The 20,453-nt window shown below is 42.1% G+C and overlaps 1 protein-coding gene across 1 annotated transcript in view; it reads right to left on the minus strand.

Annotated features, from left to right (window-relative positions):
* The window catches only part of LOC128737120 (ETS-like protein pointed), a 228,667-nt gene that overhangs the window by 80,573 nt on the left and 127,641 nt on the right, over window positions 1–20,453 (minus strand). The window contains exon 4 of the mRNA XM_053831723.1: window positions 575–691. Within this exon, the coding sequence (XP_053687698.1) occupies window positions 575–691 (117 nt within the window). The remainder of the gene's footprint in view (window positions 1–574; window positions 692–20,453) is intronic.

The following is a 20,453-nucleotide window of genomic DNA, read 5'->3' on the forward strand; positions in this document are numbered from 1 at the left end:
TATTTTTTCAATTCAAATACATTACAAAATTGATATAAAGCATGAAATTTACTCATAGAAAAATTTTAAGGTCAATCATTTTGTTCTAGATGTGCTTTTTCATCAAAAGTAAAAAAGGAAATATTCGCGCATTAATTATTTTCGAAATTTTTCGGAATTTTTGTTTTTGAAAAATGATAACTTTTGAATGCATAGTCAGAATGTTGTAATATTAATATCAAAATGTCAAGAAATCTGTTCTGAACACATTTTGCATATTGTCGAATCAAAATAAATTTCGTATGCGGCTCTGGAGCTCCAAAAGCGAAGGCCGTCTACAGACGGCCTTACCCGTTAGAGGGTTAAGTCCAGTTGCAGTTTAGTTTCAAAACAGATTCGCTCCAGACTCCATGTTAGCTTTTGTTTAGTTCAAATTCAGGCATGATTTTTCTACAATTTTCAGTGATCGTAAAAAGTCCAAACGGACAAATAATACCCATTTAACCAATAAAATTCATCTGAAGAAAGGGTACTAATTTGCTAGCATTTACTTGCGCTCTAATGTGTTCGAACGGAAATCAAAACCATCACTTACCTTTGGTGATTTTATAGGACTGCACCACCTTCTCCCAGGAAGCGAAAGAAGCGTACAGGACTTCGGTCAGCTTCTTGTTCGTCCCGGGCGTCAGCGGTGGCATCTGCGTCGGTACATCTGTGGAAGAAAGACAACAGAAAAGACGACATTAGACGGGACCGCGCGATAATAAATAACAAATCATTTCCAGTGTTTTGTTTTATGGCTGGCGTTTAGTGTACGACTCTGCCGCTGCGGCTGCTGCTGCTGCTGCTGTTGGCCTGTTGGGTGCTGAATCCGGTAGCTCTCTTGCACCGTAGGTGATGAAACCTCACCGTTGGTTGTTGGTTGGCCAGGATTTAGTACCGCGGACGGGCGTGCGCCAAAGAAGATCGAATTTCATGGACCATTTTTCCACGTGGTTTTCGTTCCACTGCGGAGCAGCAGAATAAAGTGGGACCAATAAACTTAGGAGGTTGAATTTCGCACGTCCCAGCCGACGCAGCAGCAGCAGCAGCAGCTAGCAGCATTCGATCGTTTCGTTACTTTCATCCCCGTACAACCGCCGTGAAATGGGCAATAAAAATTAAAACCTTGTAAATCATAATACGATTTTCTAGAGGCACAGCAAGAGCAGGAAGCGTCCGGAAGTGGTCTCCGCCGCGCCGCTCAGCACAGCACGACCTGACTGACACTGGAACGGGGACCATTGAGAAGTGCGTTCTCATTTTCTCGCCCGCCGTACTTAGTGAAGTAGAACAACTTCTTAAAAGAGATGATCGCTTCTTTGTCCGCCCCGGGTCCATCCCCTCTGCTCGTGCACGGCAGCATCATGTACTTTTCCAGTTATTAACAAAGTCCCGCCGCCTCCGGCTTGCCCTTCGCTGTCTAGCTCCCCTTTGCTCGGTGTGCCCAGCCGAGGTCGGATCGTTTCGGATCTCATCTCGTATTTGTACTGAATGATGATGATGATGATGATGATGATGTGCGCAGGCAACGAGTGAAGACCAGGAGAGGTGGTTTATTATCGCTCATGTTTCCTCGCGTCCGAACAAGCGTATTATTTACCCGCTCGGCAAAACTCTGCCGGTCAAAGTTCTGTGCATAATTCATTACCGAAGAGCCTAGCGTCGGACAACGGGCTGAGCTTTCGGAACAGCAGTGCTCCGTCCTGTGTCGAGACGACGGGGTTCGTCACTTATGATGGAGACTACCGACCGTGGCTGTCCGGTCCGGGATGCGTTACTGGCCGGACACCGGAGCAAACGAGAATAACTGCAACGAGCGACGGCAGGTTACTATAGTTACTGGCCGTCCGAAGAAGACGTTCGGCGAGAAGATGATCCGAGACGGCGCGCGAGTTAATCGGATTGCTGATGGTCGGATGGTCATTTTTATGAATGAATCAATGAATGGCTGCTGAGTGCTCCTGCTGCTGCTGCTGATGATGATGATGCTGCTGAAGCAAAATTGACGGTTAAATAGCTAGGAATTATGTTCGGAAAATTGAAATTTAACGGATTTTAGGCAATATTAATCTTCCCGTGGTTCGGCCTCTCAAGGTACTGACTGCTCGAGATAAAGCTGACAAAGAAACGATTATTGTTTACTCTTGCTGTGGCTGTTGCTGGGCAAGGCTAAACCGACGCACGGTAAGAGCTTCTTGTTCCGCCTGCGCCAACCAACAAGCTAGCCAGCCAGCATCAGCCTGGGCAACAACAATTGGATTGGAGGAAACAAAAGTGAAGAATTAGTTCAAATTGACTTAATTGGTTCCAGCGAGTCTACGACAAAGACGAGGGCAATGACGACGACGACGAGGGCGGTTTGGACGGGATTGGACGTGATTGCGGCGGATGCTGTGTGCGTTGTTGCTACATACTTAACCGCACGACCGCCCGCCCGAGCGGGTCGATGCTAATTGAGTGGTTCGAGTTTGAGATATGATGTACTTAGCATCAGTTATGGAATTATACATTGGATTTTAAGCATTGTGTAAAGGGGATTAACCTTCTTGTGACAGGTTTGTTTGTCTGTCGTATAGCGACACTCTTATTTGATTTTTGAAGATATTAAACCGTTTCAGTTGATTGATTCTATGTAGGATTTTAGAACAATGTTTTGGCTCAATCTTTTCAAAATAAATTATAAATAATATAGGTCACTTTGCTTTAAAAGCTTCTACTAATATACGAGTTGCATTGTACAGGGTAAGTAGTATTAACTGTCAGTAAAGTAAATGGTCACAGAAGTTAGACGCTTGAATAATTTTTATTTTGAGTATATTTCGGATAATGTATATTCATATATTTCCCGTTTCCTGCTTGAAATCTCCACGTGCAGGGAATTTTGTTTTGGAGCTTTCTGCACACGCCAATGACGTGAATGGTATTTGTGTATATTATCAGAATGTGTGAGGTTTAATGTCTATATATCTTCATATAATGTATATTCATATAACACATATTTTATTAAATTGCCATATATTATACCATCATTAACGTAAAGGGGAAGGAGCATCAGGGTATCGAATGAATCGAAGACTGGATGAGGGATGTGGTAACCAGCCCAAGTCATATAAGATCGGAGAGGATTTTGACGCGCCCTTCTAGCACACAAATCATCACGCATGATAAGTTTTCACGGCGAAGTTATGTATCTAGAAACCGGAAGTCTATGCTGGAAGGAGTGTCTTATATTCCCGTGGAATCATATAAGTGACATTGCTCATAGATCCACCCAACCCCTTTTGGTCCTTCACGAACAGCATTGACATGAAAGTTGCTAGGTAGATAAATTCGATTCTGCAGTAATTCTACTTGCATATAATGGGAAACCCTTGAGGTGATGGTGGCTACCCCCATACATACATACATGATTAAGACGACTCTTAAACGAACGATAATTCAAAACAAACCCATTTTTTATTAAACACGTTCAAAAACACTGACAGTTATTATTACTCACCCTGTAATGCTTCAGAGTCACTATCTCAATAAAGAACCTCTTTTGAGGTAGAACTGCGTCTTACCGCAGGGTGTCAACAAATATATTATATTAACAATATAGTTCACTTCGCAAAATCTCATATATATCCGAAAAGACGCAAAAATAACACCCTCTTGCGGACAAAAAGGTGACTAAAAGCTTTTTGTAATAAAATTTTTTAAGCGTGTAACCAATGATAAGTAAAAGGTGCGGTAGATTGAATGTGCCACCTCTGCTGTCACTATGAAGTCATTCTTCTAGATTGTAACTTTAGGTATATGAATTAATTGTGGATAATAGAAACAGCAGGAAAAATCAATAAAACCTTTAATTACAATTGCAAAACTGATATAGGAACATTGTAAAGTTGAAAATTGAAATATTTCAAAAATAGTTTCTCTTTTGATAGAATAAATCCGTAAAACGAAACACTCGAGGGACCTTCTTTTGAACTGGAATGTCAAGAAACTGCACAGTATATGTGACACATTTCACCAATTTAGCTCTTGATCAATAGTAAAACTAACCAGATTAATTTGTTGTAAGTTTTGGTTTCAGCGATCCAATCGAATGGTTAAATCGTAGTAAAGTTCTTATTTCAAACCGTCTAAGTAAATTTTCACCTAATTAGCGAATACGAAGATAAGCTGCTACAACTAGTATAAGTTTAGTCTTCAAAACAAGTAACGACAGAAAACCGTCAAAGAGTTCTTACAGATTTTTGACAATAATTCTTCATTCACTCACACATCTAGATAGATTTAACAAAAGGGCGAATGTCGTAGGTATAAACAAAACTGGTGAGAGTTATTTTTTGCTGGACCAGCATAGGAAAATCAACTCTCACCCGGTTTGTTTACGTTTGCGACATTTGCCCTTTTGTTGATTCTAACTAGAATTGGGTAAACTCTATCGAGAAAGTTGAGTTGTTTCCGATAGACGTGTCGAATTTACGGTGTATATTGGTACACTCAAAAAAATCGGCACGTCGCATCCACGTGAAAAATCATGCAAACTTCTGTACAGCAACGTACGTGAGCTTCATGTACTAGTTAATGAGAAAATTGATACAACTTACCGGGATCGCACGTAATCTGGTTAGGGTAGACACACCATTAGTGGTGGTAGCACCAATAGTGGTGGAAACACGATTTATTCCAATATTTTTGAAGATTTTGGTACAAGTTTGATACTTATTAAATAATACTGTTACTAGTAGTTCGATACTTATTAAACTTGTACCAAAATCTGCAAAAATAATGGAATAATTCAAGTTTCCACCACTACTGGTACTACCACTACTACTGGTGCGTCTACCCTAGTATGAGTGCGAGTTACCAACAATTCACGTGAATGTTACATGAAAAGTGTGATGGATGAGAATTGCCTATTGTTTCACGTAAACTTGACGTGCTGATTTTTTTTTGAGTGTAACCTTTTATGCCACAATGGCACTAGTAGTCGTGTCTTCAGGATTATGGAAGAGTGAACTATATTGTTAATATAATATATTTGGTGTCAATCCAAAATTTGGATTGAAGCCAGCGTCACGAAAGAATGGAAGATTTTGAACGCTCTTAGCTATTTCAATTTAGAACGGATTTTGATGATTCGCATACCATTCTATTAATAAAAAATGCAGCAATTTTATAGCTTTCTTGAAAAGATGGATTTGCAATCGCTACATAGTGAAATTCAAGGGAAACTTTCAAGTTAAAATTTTCTTACGCATTTTCCAGTCGAGATAGCCTCGCTTCCCAGACACGGACGACGATTACGTTCACCAAGCCTATGGCTTTGGTTGCTGCTGCTGCTTCAACAAACAGAGAAGCAGGATAAACTTGTGGCTGTTATGTAGTGCTGTCTTCTTGACATGTAAAGATTATTGAAACGACATAAAAAGAAAAGCAAAACTATTATCGTCATTCAATCGCTGCTCGACTTCCGAGCTGATTACAGCAACTTTCTACTTCGATCTAAGCTTGAACCCCACCAGTAGTAATCCGACTTAGATATCGCTTCATTTTCCATCGTGTTTTTTGCTTGCTACAAAGCAAAGCAAATTCTAGGTGCTACATTCCGATTTGGAAACTTGATCTTCTGTTGTTATACGATAGATTTCGCAGCCAGCTGTAATAATGCAGGACAATTGTAGGGCAAGTGCAACGATTCTATTGACTTTATCAGCCTCTCCCAGTTGAGACTCGAACATGCGACATCTGGCTTGTTAGACCAGTGTCGTGGCTCAAGGTCAACTAAGAGGCTCAAGTTTTTTACTTGCTACATAACGGAATCAATTATCAGACAATACTAATCCGAATTTTCGGGTGACTGGTTTTTTTCTCATTTTTTGCCCGATCCTGGTTTGATTTAATTTCACCTGTTTCAATATTCGAGTTGTATATGTTATTTTGTCAAATATTCGTTACAGTTCCGTCTCAAGTTTTAACGTAGAACTGTGTCTTACTGGAATGCAGGCGGTTATTACGAAAAATCTTAAACCGAACGTCACTAAAAGTGGTCAGGTTTTGAGCACTAGTAGTTGGGCCATTTCTCATTCAATACTTAATTTACTTCACTGGTGACGGGTTTCCATGCAACCCCTTGCTTCAGTTCATCCAACGTCTCACTCGCTATTCTGATGAATAATTTTAACCTATCCAACGTTACACGAATCAGCTTAACTACTTTCGTCGGAAAACCGCCGCAGATCATGTCGACTGACTGAATCATACGCCGCCTTAAAGTTCACAAACAGGTGATGAGTTTGCAAACTGTACTGCCGGAACTTGTCTAGCAACTGACGCAGGGTAAACATCTGATCCATCGTGGAGCGACGAAAACCAGCTTGGTACTCGCCGACGAAGGACTCCGCTAACAGTCTCAGTCTGCAGAACAGGATACGGGAAAGCACCTTGTAGGCAAAATTGAGCAATGTAATTCCTCGATAGTTTTTACACTACAGTCGATGTCCCTTTTTGAAAATTGGGCAAATGAGGCCATCCAACCACTCCTCCTAGATTCTGACAATGATCCGGTGGATTGCTTCGTACAGCCGCTCGCTCCCCGCTTTTAGAAGTTCAGCCGGGATACCGTCCTTCCCAGCAACGCTACCGTTTTTTAGCTCACTGATTGCCTTCTTAACCTCTTCCTGTGTTGGTGGCTCCACAGCTTGACCATCGCTTACACTTCCTATCCTGTCCCTGCTGATCTCCGCGTTTACCTCTCCATTCAACAGTGTGCGTTGTAAGGCACAGCAAATTAGTAGTAGTGGATCGACCAGGGAGGATCCATGCTGATCCGCCGCCAAATATTGCTGGCAATGTCAAAAAAGTGGCTCCAAGACGATTTCGAGATGGCACTCAACGATGTAATTCCTCGGTAATTGTCTACATCTCGCTTGTTGCCTTTTTTTGTGCATAGGAAACATATAAGCAGATTTCCAGCAAGACGGAAAAATACCGCTGGAAATGGACTTCTGGAATACGAGCTGTAGTGGTCTAGCCAAACAAGAGATGTGCTTCTTCAGGAGAGCGGACGGAATTCCTTCTGGCCCGGGATTAAAGGAGGACTTTAGTTGCGTAGCGGCAATGGAGATCATCTCGGTGTTTATCTCCAAATTACTTAGAGCTTGACCGTACGATGGGACGTTCCTTGCGGCCCAGTCGACTCGTCATCGTCGCTGGCTAAACTTTCAAGGCTAAACACGCTAGCAAAGTTTTCAGCGAATAAACTGCATATGTCGGTAAAATTTGAGGCAATTTCATCGCGATAGATCGTAGAGGAGGGCAGTGACTCGCTTGAACTCGTGATTTACTCTAACGTAGGGATGCTGTAGTGAGAGCGTACGGTGTCTGGAAAACTTTCGTAAAGCGGCTCTTTTCAGTGATTTGAGTTTTCGCCATTCACTCGTTTGCCAAGGTGCACGTGATCCGGAACGACTTACTTTTTTCGGGACATGTCTATCAATGACATACGACAAAACATTTAGAATGGTTTGGGCGGCTGTATCAGCGTCATGATCGTGAATCATGTTATCCCAATCCATTGATGATAGGAAGGCTGCGATGCTGCGATAATCTGCTCTGAAAAAATCGTACGTAACAGCAGTGGTGGTGGTGTCAAGATCGCTAGTATAGTTGTCTTCCACAGAGATGATTAACGGAGGTGATTGATTGTAACTGTCGAGAATACTGGTAGCTGGTAGCACCAGTGTGGAGTACAGAAAGAGTTGGGTCGGCATACAGGAAACTGCCTTGCGATTGCTGCCACGTTATGTCAGGCAGATTGTAGTCCCCCAGTATCATAATCTGGTCAGGTCGAAGACAGATTCCCAGTGCGCATTGATAAGAGTGATGTCACGAGTCCGGTCAGGGGCGATATACACAACGCATAAGAACAAGTTCCAATCATGTAGCGCAACTGAAATCCAGGTCTGCTCCAAACAGTCCCAATCCTTGTAGTCTATAGCAGTCGCTTTTAATCCCTGACGAACTGCTATTAGAACGCCCCCTCCAGTTGATTTCCGGCTGTTGTGCGGATTTCTGTCACTGTATGGTCCGTTGTACCTAGATGGGCTCCATTTGCGAAGAGCCCGGTTCGTTGTTGACGGATAAAAAATTGCCACCTGGAGTTACCTCTACACGATGAGTTCTCAGGAACGATTTAGTGATAGGCGGGGCCCCCAATAGCTTTTGGAACTGGAGTTGTCAAATTCTCGGAAAGCAACCCCGTTTGGCTAGGTGCCTGGATCAAGTGCGATGCTGCGATATTTTATATCCAAACCAATTTTGTAAGAGATGAAGTTCATCGCATTGCGGTCGGCATCCTTCTTCAGTAACGGAACCACCTTGATAGGATCCTCACACTGTAAGCAGTCCCTGATCAACTCTGTTACGGTTTCGGACTTTATGCTAGGATGCTAGGATTTTCTATCGTCACTGTAGTAGATGTGAACCTTTGTCAGTGTGACACTTCAAGGACTGAGCAATCCTTAAATTGTCGCACTGCTGAAGGTTACAATTAACAGAAATTTCTCCTGACTCAAATTATGTTGTAAACCAGTCAAAAATGAGGAACCAAAAAAAGCACTCATTTTACCCGACGCACTAACTTCATTACTCCCACAGCAAAGACCACACCGGAACAACCGGACGGAACTCACAGGTTGCTGTTCAATTGTCCGCTTGGATTTAATTGATCTTCTCCGGTGGTGGTCCCCACCACTCTGTCGTCTCTCCACTCATCTCATTCTACCACTGAAAATTTTGTTCGAGCACACGCTAGTAGAAGATCGGCAAGAAGGCGGCGCTTCATTACCCCCACGCGATCTTGTGATCCTCATCATCATCGCCGTCGCCGTCACCGTCACCGGCGGGCTGTGCATGAGGGTTTGTTCGAAACAAACTCATCATCAGCAGAACTTATGCCAATTCGGATGAAAACGTTATAATTAGAACACTGAACGATACACAGGAACATGAGGAAATCAAACCCGATGGATGGTGCTCTGTCTTCGTGTGTCTCTCTGATCAGTCTTTCGGAAAAGAAAGAAAGAAAATAGCTTCGACCGAAAAGTGGGTGTGATTTGCCGAAAATAGCTCCCGCGTACCACCAACGGGTCTGGGTCTATCGATCCGTCCGTCGGTTGGTCGTAGAGAAAAACAGCGAATTATTACGATAATCAATTTTCTCGGTCAATTTTTTTACCGTTCCCGCCCGGGTGCGACCGTCCGACCATCGCAGCAGCAGCAGGCGCAAATTGTGAGTTGCAAGTGCGCGCTCCGCCCCTACTCCGAGAAGTAGGGGGGGGGGGGAGGAAAATAATTAAATTGCGATGTTTTTGTTTTCTAACCGCTGGCCGGCGGTTGATTCGAGGAAATTTTCCTGTTTGATGTCCCGCGTTTTTTTCCTTTTTGTGGAGCAAAAACCACTACTGCGTCTGGGTGGGTGGGAAACGTAAAGACCCGACCGCTGCTGCTGCCTTTGATGTACGCGTGTGTCCGATCTAGTTTCTGGTGGGTCTTCCCTTCGGTATCATGCATTCCGTAACGACAGCGTAAACCGAACGAAACTCCGAAATCTGTTGTTTAATTTAATATTGAGTCGGTTGGTCTTTTCTGCTTCTTATTTCGACAGCGACGCATACCAGCAAACGGAGCAGGCTTTGATTAGCCATCCGGAAATTGAAACCGCTTTATTACATGCGGGGAACACGTTCCGCTGCTGCGGCAGAGCAGTTTAGAGGGAATATTCGCACCCGTTTTTCCACCTCCGCCCTTCAGAAAGTAATTTATCAAGTAGTTCGCCAAGCGGAACGAAAGTAAATAACGCTTACTCGCCGGTAAAGCAGCTGATATGATACCGATAGGGGGGTGCGAGGGTCTTTGTTTGCCATTGTCTGGTCCCTGTCCCTGGAGAGGTTTTCGGTGAGTCCCACCCAAAGGGTCATTGCTGAAAAATGCACCAGTTCAAGGGCACTGACTTGGCTAGAGTTTATTTGATTTAGAGCTCGACTTACCTCTCGGTTTCTGCAGTCCCTTCATCAGTGCGTGAGTTTTCAGGCCCATCCCCGCCGCTGCCAGTTTGTTTAAACTGTAGCTATTCAGAAAGTTCTGCTGGTTGTTGTTCAGAAAGCTCACGTTGTTGTTGTTGTGAATTCCGCTCAATCCCGCCACCAACCCGGGACTGGTGCTGGTCGCCGTTGCCAAGCCCGCCGCCGTTCCGAGCTGACCGTGACCGTGCAGCTGCCCGGGATGGTGATAGTGGTGGTTGCCACGCAACGGCAACCGACCTACTATTCGGGTGCTCTCGTTCCACTCAATCCACTCGTTTGTCATTTTGCTGTCACTCGCACCGAGCACAGTCAGTGCTGCCAGCTTGAAGGTGTAACACTATTGCCAAATTACACAAACAAATTCATACACACAAACACACGCCGAAAGCCAAGCCACACTTGAATCACCGCAAAAGGGGGTTTTTGCGGTACGTTTTTCCCCCCTGCCTGCTCTGCTGGCTTGTTTCTTCGGTGGTGGTTTAACCTATCACTGAACACATGGAAATGCGAACTTTTTTCCCTGCTGGACAAATTATTTGATTGTTGTTATTTTTGCCGCTTGCTGCTCATACCACTGTCAACGTTGAAGGTATATTTGCCTCTTTTTTTGTTTTAATCGCACACTGCTGGAGGGATTTTTATTTGCACTTTTTACTTGCTTGCTTGCTTGCTGATTTGCACGTTAGTTGCACATTTCTTCATTCACCTGTGTCGCTATTTGGGAAAAAATGTTTGCACTGCGTTGGAACAAAATGAAAAGTTGAACTTTTTTGTTCCATATTTGCTGGGGATTTAACTCGTGGTAGGGGTGAAGCGAAAAAAAAAACCAGTCAAATTATTACTAACCATTGATTGTTGGGGTGCGTGTGGTTACGACGGGACGAAACCTATAGCCTTGAGGCTGGTTTGCAGGGTAGTTGGAAAACAACAACAACAAAAAACAACTTCATTCACGCTGTTTTCAGTCGCTAGATTTGCTCGAGTGATTTGATAAATCGTAACTTCGTCGTAGACGATGTTGAACCAGTTCGGTCAAAGCCGTAACCTAAAAGTCTAAATATTTTGGCGCCACTGGATTTATGGCTTCTGGCTACGGAGCACGGTGATAGCTCTTTGGTAGCTTTTCAGAAATTATTGATACTATTTTTGTCAACATTTGTGATTTTGGAAAATCAGAGATGCGAAACACTTGTTGAGTGCTACCCTGTACCACTCTCCTGTACTCAAATGTTTACGTTGGTATCACTCCATATATACGTCTGTTTCCTAACGTCATGTGAACAGTTTGGGCAAAATAATTGTAATATCTTACTAAATAACTGTCCGGGTGGTAAATTAAAGATCAAATGCTGATAACTATCTGTACGTTAGACGATCAAACGAGCTGGTGACGTTTTTATACGACAGACCACTCTCCTGTACTCAAATGTTTACGTTGGTATCACTCCATATATACGTCTGTTTCCTAACGTCATGTGAACAGTTTGGGCAAAATAATTGTAATATCTTACTAAATAACTGTCCGGGTGGTAAATTAAAGATCAAATGCTGATAACTATCTGTACGTTAGACGATCAAACGAGCTGGTGACGTTTTTATACGACAGACTTTGCAGTCAGCTAATAGAGGAGTACATGACAATTGCAGGGCCACTTGCTACGATCCTCTTGACTCTAACAGCCTCTCCCAACCGAGATTTGAACATACGACAACTAGCTTATGAGGCCAGCATCATACTTCGAGGTCAACTGAGAGGCGTGCTTATTTACGTGAATGATATTTTTGTTGTCCGTTAAATCTGCTAAGGAGTATGAATTGTTCGTCAAAGCTCTAAGACGTAAGTTCCAAATATCAGAATTAGGAAACCTTGCTTTGTTATACATCTTCATTAAGACACGTCCAGACATTGCTATAGCGACACCTATTTTTGGACACCGATTAACTCAAAGCAACAATAAAGCTACAGAAGCTTTCGTTGAAGCAGACTGGGCTGGCGAACTTGGGAATCGAAAATCAAATACTGGTCATTTGTTCAAATTTGAAGGCGGGTTTATAGCATGAGCATGCCGGACGCAAACAACCGTGACACTGTCGAGGTCAGAAATCCAAGGAATAGTTACCTAAAATCCTTAAAACTAGTAATGAAAATCAGTAGAACAGACATCTTAAATTCTTTATCGCCACGAAAGAATAATTGAAAAGCCACTAAAGTTATACGGAAATACTGACAAAGTCTAAACCCAACAGGAATGTATGATTGCCACCAAGCTGCAGTGTACAGAGAACTGAATGATGCATTTGATCCAGGTAGATTACATACATCCTTTGGAAGCGGTTTGTAGGGCTAGGAAATAAACGACGACAATGCAATTATTCTGCACCACACAATCTGTAGACCGAACGTGAATATTTGTGCAGTACACCAGGGAAGTAAGCTAAGATCGATGTAGTCTTCGCCTTTCGACTCGAACTTTTTAAACCTTTTTTTCGTCAAGTCCATCGCGTGACTAAATTTCATAAAATTTCGGAACTTTTCGGCTCGTTTTGTACGATATATAACATGACTGTAGGAGTACAGTAATGTTCTGATTTTGTCAGTCCCATGTTGCATTTTGGGCTGATAAAATGGCGAAACTGACAAAATTGGGAAAAAAATTTTCGAAATTTTTTTCCAAATTCAATACTTAAGGCCTTGCAATATCGAAGACTTCTACTAAAGATTAAATTTTAACCCTCAATTTGTCAACGGAAAGCTCAATGAACCGGGCACTGCACACTGGTTCAGAACCTTTTTTGGTGCACATTAGCTTTGAGCGAGAAAACTTGGTCTTAGGTTTGTGGAACCTTTGGAAGAGTTTCTTAAAATTGAAAGTTCTATCGTCCAGCGGAATTCAAAATTGGATTACTCCCCCTAAAAGTGCAATAAAAAAATTATTTTTCTTCAGTTTCCATATAGCACATTGATGTGTTCTGCAAAGTTTTACAGCATATTATTACAAGAAATTTTGCTGAAGACAGTAACCTTCTCCTCCTTTATGAGAAAAAATCCTATTTCTCATAAATGAAAAATCGTTAAAATCAATTTTTCTATTTTAGCTGTTTTTGTACTTGTTGTATGACTTTTTCCTCTTTTACAAAGTTGTACAAATAGTAAAATACACAACATTGCTGAATATAGTAAACCTCTATCTTTGCTTGTTTAGGAACTATAGAACTTTTACTATAAAATACCCTAATTTTGACTCCGAATAACTCGCAAGAAGGCATCATTTTATTCAAAAACTCTCCCCAGAGAATCAGAATAATTTCAAGCAGGCTGAAAGGTATTATAAATCATGTTCAAAAGCACAAAAGTTAAGCAAAATTTATAGCCTGACAAAATCGGGATAAAAAGTTGATAAAATTGGGGGTAGACAAAATCGGGAGCTGACAAAATCGGAACATTACTGTATCTCCATTGTGCTGATTCTGTAGGTGCCTCTTTTTTGTGAGAGGCAGTTGAGTCGAGTAGTTTAGTCGAGCAGTTGAGTCGAGTAGTCCAGTCTAGCAGTTGAGTCGAGCAGTCGCATGGAACAGCTAAGTAAAGCAATTGATTCGAGCAGTCAGGTCGAGTGTTTAAGTCGAACAGTGAAATCAAGCTGTCCAGTCAAGCAATCCAGTCGAGCTGTCAAGTCGAGCAGTCCAGTCTAGCAATCAAATCGAGCAGTCTAGTCAACCAGTTGAACACTCGAGCAGTCCAGCAGTCGACCAGTGAGGTGACTGAGAATAGAACACATTGCTACGAAAGCATGATGTACTGTCAGGGGCCTGTTTTTAATTACCGATAAGCCTTTCATGACGTCCTGTCAGAGACCTGGTTTTGGCTACAGATAAGCCTCTTATATAAATAGATGATATTCCTAGTGTACCTCAAGGATACAACCTACGATAGCTACAGTTTTCGTTGCATACTAACTGTCTGGCTGACACTCTTTTAAATCTGATGATTGTAATATATTTAAAGTTTTTGTTTTTAACATAAACGAAAGGCAAAAGACTGTTCGACAAATTATCCACCGTATTCGGCAGCTCTGGAATTTCTACTTCTATAATCGTGACTGTTTCAGAATCTCAACTATTTGATCTACAGTAATGTTCCGATTTGGTAGCTCCCGATGTTGTCTACCACCGATTTTATCAGCTTTTTATCCCGATTTTATCAGGCAATAAATTTTGTTTAACGTTTGCGCTTTTAAACATGATTTATAAAGCTTTTCAGCCAGCTTAAAACTATTCTGATTTTCTGGGGAGAATCTATTGAATATAATGATTCGCAATTCGGGGTCAAAATTAGGCTATTTTTATAGTAAAAGTTCTATAGTTCCTGAACAAGCAAAGATAGAGGTATACTATATTCAGCAATGTTGTGTATTTTTACTGTTTGTACAACTTTGTCAAATAAGAAAAAGTCATACAACAATTGCAAAAACAGCTAAAATTGAAAAACTGATTTTAACGATTTTTCGTTTATGAGAAATAGGATTTTTCTATCTTTGTTGAAGAGATAGAAGGTTACTGTCTTCAGCAAAATTTCTTGTAATAATATGCTGGAAAACTTTGCAGAACTCATCAATGTGTTATATTGAAACTGAAGAAAAATTAATTTTTTATTGGACTTTTAGGGCAATTAATCGAAATTTGGATTCCGCTGGACGGTAGAACTTTTAATTTTAAGAAAGTCTTCCATAGGTTGTATAAACCTAAAACCAAGTTTTCTCGCTCAAAGCTAATGCGCACCAAAAGAGTTTCTGGAAAAATGTGCTGTGCCCGGTTCGTTGAGCTCTCGGTTGACCAATTGAGGGTTAAAATTTAATTTTTAGTAGAAATCTTCGATATATGAAAGGTCTTAAGTATTGAATTTTGAAAAAAAATTCGAAAAAAAAGGATTCCGGATTTTGTCAGTTTCACCATTTTGTCAGCCCAAAATCGGAACTCTGAAACAAGCAACCGTTTCTTTGTTGCACTTCGCACAAAAAAGTGAAACATTTTACTGGTTGCTACTGAATAACAAACAGTAGATGGGCGGCGTTCATACGAGCAATCGAAAGAATGAATTTTTTACCGACCAAGTAGGCCAGTAGTTGTTTGATTCGGTCACCAAGTGATTGCGTTTTTCTGGTGTATTTTTTTTCGATGAATTGCTCTGTCATTACGGACTGCTTTACTGAGCACCAAAACAAGTACCAAAATCACTCGGGTGTTTCTGTATGACAGTACGCATAACATTTACATGTCATTAACAGCCCTTCTCGTTCTACTGGAACGTCGCACTTCGAACTTTTGACCACGTCATACAGAGTGGTCTACCAGTGTGTGAGTGTGTGTGCGATAAAATTAAGTGGAAATAAATGAAATCCAACTGTTTTCGCTGCTGGTCGTGAAAGTGCAACAAGTGACAGCCCTGTCACGCCAGTAGTGACGCGAAATTCGGTTTAGAAGCTTTTATCGCTCCTTGTTTTCTATTTACGGTTATGGTTCTTTTTTTTTTGACTGCCCTCAGCTGAGGGGTGTGAAAGTTAAGTAAATAAATCGTTAATCACATTAGATTAGCTCAATTGTGTGACTCTGATGCGGTCCACACAGATGGTCATCCCCGATACGGCCACGTACACGTACACGTTCGACGTTCGACCGGTGCTGGGCTGCAAGAAGCTAGACAAGAAACATCTTGTCTCTCCCTTCCTTGCACGCAGTGCGGCTGTCAAACGTGACTATTGGCAGGCGGGTATTGACGAACACGCTAACTAAAACCCACTTAATTAACATAAATTATTAAATTAACATTTCATTTACTCCAATTGTCATCCAATTCCAGTCAATTTATATCGCTTTCGGTTGTCTGCAGCTCGGTTTGGCCGAGCAACAGACCGCGGCAGCTGCGCTGAGGCTGCGGTCATCGGAACGGAGAAAAAACGCATAAATAAACAAATAAATGCTGCAGTTGTACAGTCAGTGTGACCACCGATCGCATCCAACCTTACGGACCGAGCAACGGGCAACGGTGGCAGGCTTGCGAAGTGGCGTCAGAAGGACTGTGGCTTAGTGATAAAAACAATGAAACTACGTACTTCGTGCACTCAGTCGGATAACAAGAGAAGGGGTGTTTATGCATTCGGTGGATTTTCTACAACTTTGAATCAATCCCGTTTCTACAAATCTTTTCGGAGGCGGTCGCCGGAGTGCTTCCAAGCCTTAGCAGCGATAAGCGAACACCCCCGCATATCGCAACCAGCTTGTCATGCTATCGTTATCGTAAGCTTTATTGTGCTTAGAACTGCCGAGATAAGCCCGTGCCGTGCCGAAGAGAGCTGACTTGAAGCTTGTTTATCTAATGCATGTATCAGCGTTTCAAACTGTCAAATTTATCAACATTCTTGCTTCTTGCAAAACAACATCGGTCACTCTTTGTTGAATAATCAGCTAATCCTAGACAATGTCAGAATGATTCTCATAAGTAATTACGAATCTCGATGACTATTTTTATACCCCCTAAAAACCCATCAACCGAGGCGTTGATGACCATAATCTTCAACGGGCGCATTGTTTTCCGGGCATAGAACCAGCTGAACAAAACACAAATTTCCGAATGTCCAGACGGAGAATATGAATTAAAAAAATTCACACGCAACCAGTTGGGCTGACTTGACTGACCGTCGATTATAATCATCCACACACACATCCCTCCCCGCCCGAACCGACGGACGATGCCATAATGATGGCGTTGCTTCGAATGACACCACAAAGCCTCGCACTTGGAGATGATGACAATTTGCCGCTGTTATTAGGTAGGTTCATCATACCTCCCCGTTCAAAATTCCCACACACGAAGCCGGCTGCGTCGTTCTTTTCTGCAGGGGCTAGCGTAGGAACACACAAACACCAGCAGTCACCTGTCAAATCAAATCACGACGAACATTCAATAGCATCATTCATTCTGATCGTAATTAAGTGTCCCCTGCCTCAATCATTTGCCTGCCTTCTCGTAAGATGCGCCCTGTTACGGCGTTCTACTGGAAAACTCTACGGCTAAGGTTGAAGAACAAACAAGAACAAAGCAAGTTTTTGGCAGCCGAAAAATTCGACCTAAATCCGATTAAGCTACTTTGGGGTGGCCTGACATTCCGCAACAAACGCGACTATGGCGCCGAGGCGTGCGCCCGGTAATCGATAAGCGTGACCACCGGTTGGCTTTTCGGTCTCACTCACACAGCACTTGTAATAAGCTGACAGTAATCCTAATTACACGAACAGAGTTATGCCGATCGTTGGTTGGACCCTGCCTAATTCGAAGCTCAATGGGAAGGAAGGGGAAGACGATAAGATTCGACTGCTTCGAATGTTTCGAACCCGAGCTATCGAATTACACCCCTGCCCTGCTCAGTCAGTCATTGTTTTGGTGCATTTCTCGATTCGGTGAAAGTTCACCGATAAACATAGAAAAATTACCGAGAACGACGAACGACACTTTTTCCCCTTTTCCGAGCTGCTCAAATGCAGCGAACGCTTAGAGCCGTAATGAAAGTGAGAAGAATTTATTGCTGCCTTGCCTTTCTTTTCTCTGAAGGGAACCGACTGATCAGTCACCAAACGGAACGTCGTGGTGGGAAAATCCGAACCGCAATCTGAGAATCACCTGTTCCCAAAATGTTGGCACCCCCTTGGTTGGTTGCGTGTTAAAAACTATTGCTTACTAGGAGGCGACGATTGTTGTTGACAGTTCGGTTGTGATCCTATTTCAATCGACTACATTTTCACGATGCAAAACAAAGCAAACAACGACGCTGCGGCTGGTGCTAAGCACCCGAAGGCGATTTGTCACCACCCGCCGTAGAAAAACGAGCAACCTTTGAACCGAAGGATTTTCGACCATCAGTTTCACGTCGCCGTGTTCGCATCGCGACGTAGAATTTAATCAAGCGGAACGTCATTGTTTACGATGTTTGGGGCATATTTTAGATTTTTGTATTTTAATTAATATTCATTGCACCGAATGATTCGATGTGATCGGTTTGCAGCTGTTCAGTTTTGTTTTCTATTTTACCAACACCAAATTATTCGCATATTTTCGCTGTTGGCTTATGAAGTGCGGAATACAGAAAATCAAACACTGAATTAGATACAACAGATGGGGGAAAATGAAGGAAACAATAACCACCTCTGCTTTGTTTCAAGGGAATTCGCACCAAACTTGAAAGTGATGCAATCGAAATGGATGTTTGCAGTAGAACTTAGTTAGGCACTTACTTATTTGGTGAAACCATAGTTTAACAATTTTCAAAATTGACAATAAAGGGTGTCCCACATTAAATTGCATTACGCATCACCCGAAAAGCACCGTCGCGAATTGACTTTGCGCATGTACCCAAATTGACTTTGACATCGGAAATCCACCCGGAAACTCTTAGCATCGAACGGAAGGAGAAAGGCGGTCAGAATGGATGTTCTACTAGTGATCCAGATCACAAGCGTGTCGTTAAAGCGTTTAAGCGGAATCCCAATGCTTTGGAAATCTGTCCAAGTCTTTCGTTCAGAGAGCCAAGGACCGGGAGGGACTGCATATGTACAGAGGGCAAGAAGGATCCAAATTGTGACGAACGGCAAAATACGGTGGGAAAGTCACAGTCCTGGAAACTGTACACTCAGATGCTGACGAAGCCACATTATCTCATCATGGATGATGAGACTTACGTCACGGCGGACTTCCGGCAGCTTCCGGGGCTACTGTTCTTCACCGCCCAGCACAAGTTTGATGTTCCGGAGGAAGTAAGGAAGCAGAAACTTGCAAAGTTTGCCAAGAAATACATGATTTGGCAAGCGATCTGCTCATGTGGCAAACGGAGTGCGCCATTCGTGACTACCGGGACTGTAAACGGGCAGATCTACCTTAAGGTGAAGGTCGTCAGAATCCAGTTGCTTTTACACTGATTTCAGTACTTGTTGCCAGTATCGTTTTGTTGAGAATAGAGTTGCTAGTAGTAGGTAATAATTTGTTATGAACAATTATGAAACGTGGAATCACGAATCTATTTTTGCTGTTGAACCAGATCCGACAGTAATTCTATCACATAAAATATTGTTTACGGTGAATTTTATTATCACACTTCACTTTTGACACTCTACGACCTTTAATTTAAAAGCGAAAATAATTGGTCAATTTCATGCTCAAATGTTTACGTTGGCATCACACCATATAAACGTCCGTTCCCTTGGCAACGTACAACAACGACGGTCGCAGATTCGGAATTGCAATCGAAACGCAGTGAAGTTTTTCCTATCGATTCAAGTAAACAGTTTGGGCAAAATCATTATAATATCTTATTAAAGAACTGTTCGGGTGGTAATTTAAAGTTTTCTGTGCCTCAAGTTAAGTTTCGTCGCGAGTGATATGACGAGTGAAACGGCCGAAAAAAATTAATTGAAAACAGACGGCGAACAAGTGAAAATATAGTGATGAATTTTAATTGAACTGAAATTTCAGTATTTAGTGTAATTTATGCCCTAAAAAGTAATATAATCTATAGAATGCAATGTTTAGTGCTTTGAGTTGCAAGATCTTATCACGGCTAGCAAATTGGTTGAACTGATTTTATTTTTTTGTGATGGTTTCTCGAGTCTTTGGGAGCATGTTGGTACACTGAAGAAGGGAAGGGAAGGGTGATGAATTCGTGATTTAGAATAGCTGGTGACCGCGCGACTGGTGACACTAGTAAGGGGATTCATAGGCGATTAATAAGTTTGTACTTAGTTCCAGGACACTCCGGGGTAAAAAGAAACGACAAAGCTAATACATTAGCAAGAAAAGAGTGATCCACTAACTTTATTGGTTCAGAACCATTTTGCGAAGTTTCATCAAGTGCCCTGAAAATGAAATTCAAAGAGTGGGAAATCAATACTATAAAGGAAAATTGGTTTACCGCACCTGGTTTATTATAACTAGTGGTAAGAAATGCCTGCTCAGTTTAAATAAAAAAGAACTAAGCATCGCTTACAGGACACTTCCCGAGTAAATACCGTCTCACAAAGATGGACATCCGCAGTGAAGATACGCTTCTGAGCATGGTGCATTAAGAGTCCGCGGTAAAGGAACATTGGAGCCTTTGAATATTTGAACTGAAAGTCCCAATAAGAAGTTTATAAGAAGTGCTGTGCCTAATTGGGATTACTGTGCATGCTGAGTACATACTGACAACCACTCGAATTAGTGGTGGTATGTCAATGTTTGAGCACACAAATTAAAAGCGGAAAGTGGCGGAGGCGTATGAAAAACACACATCGTAAGGATATCGGACGAAAATGCGGCGAAAACGGTTCTATTCA

This window comes from Sabethes cyaneus, chromosome 1 (genome assembly GCF_943734655.1).
Source record: "Sabethes cyaneus chromosome 1, idSabCyanKW18_F2, whole genome shotgun sequence".
NCBI lineage: Eukaryota > Metazoa > Arthropoda > Insecta > Diptera > Culicidae > Sabethes > Sabethes cyaneus.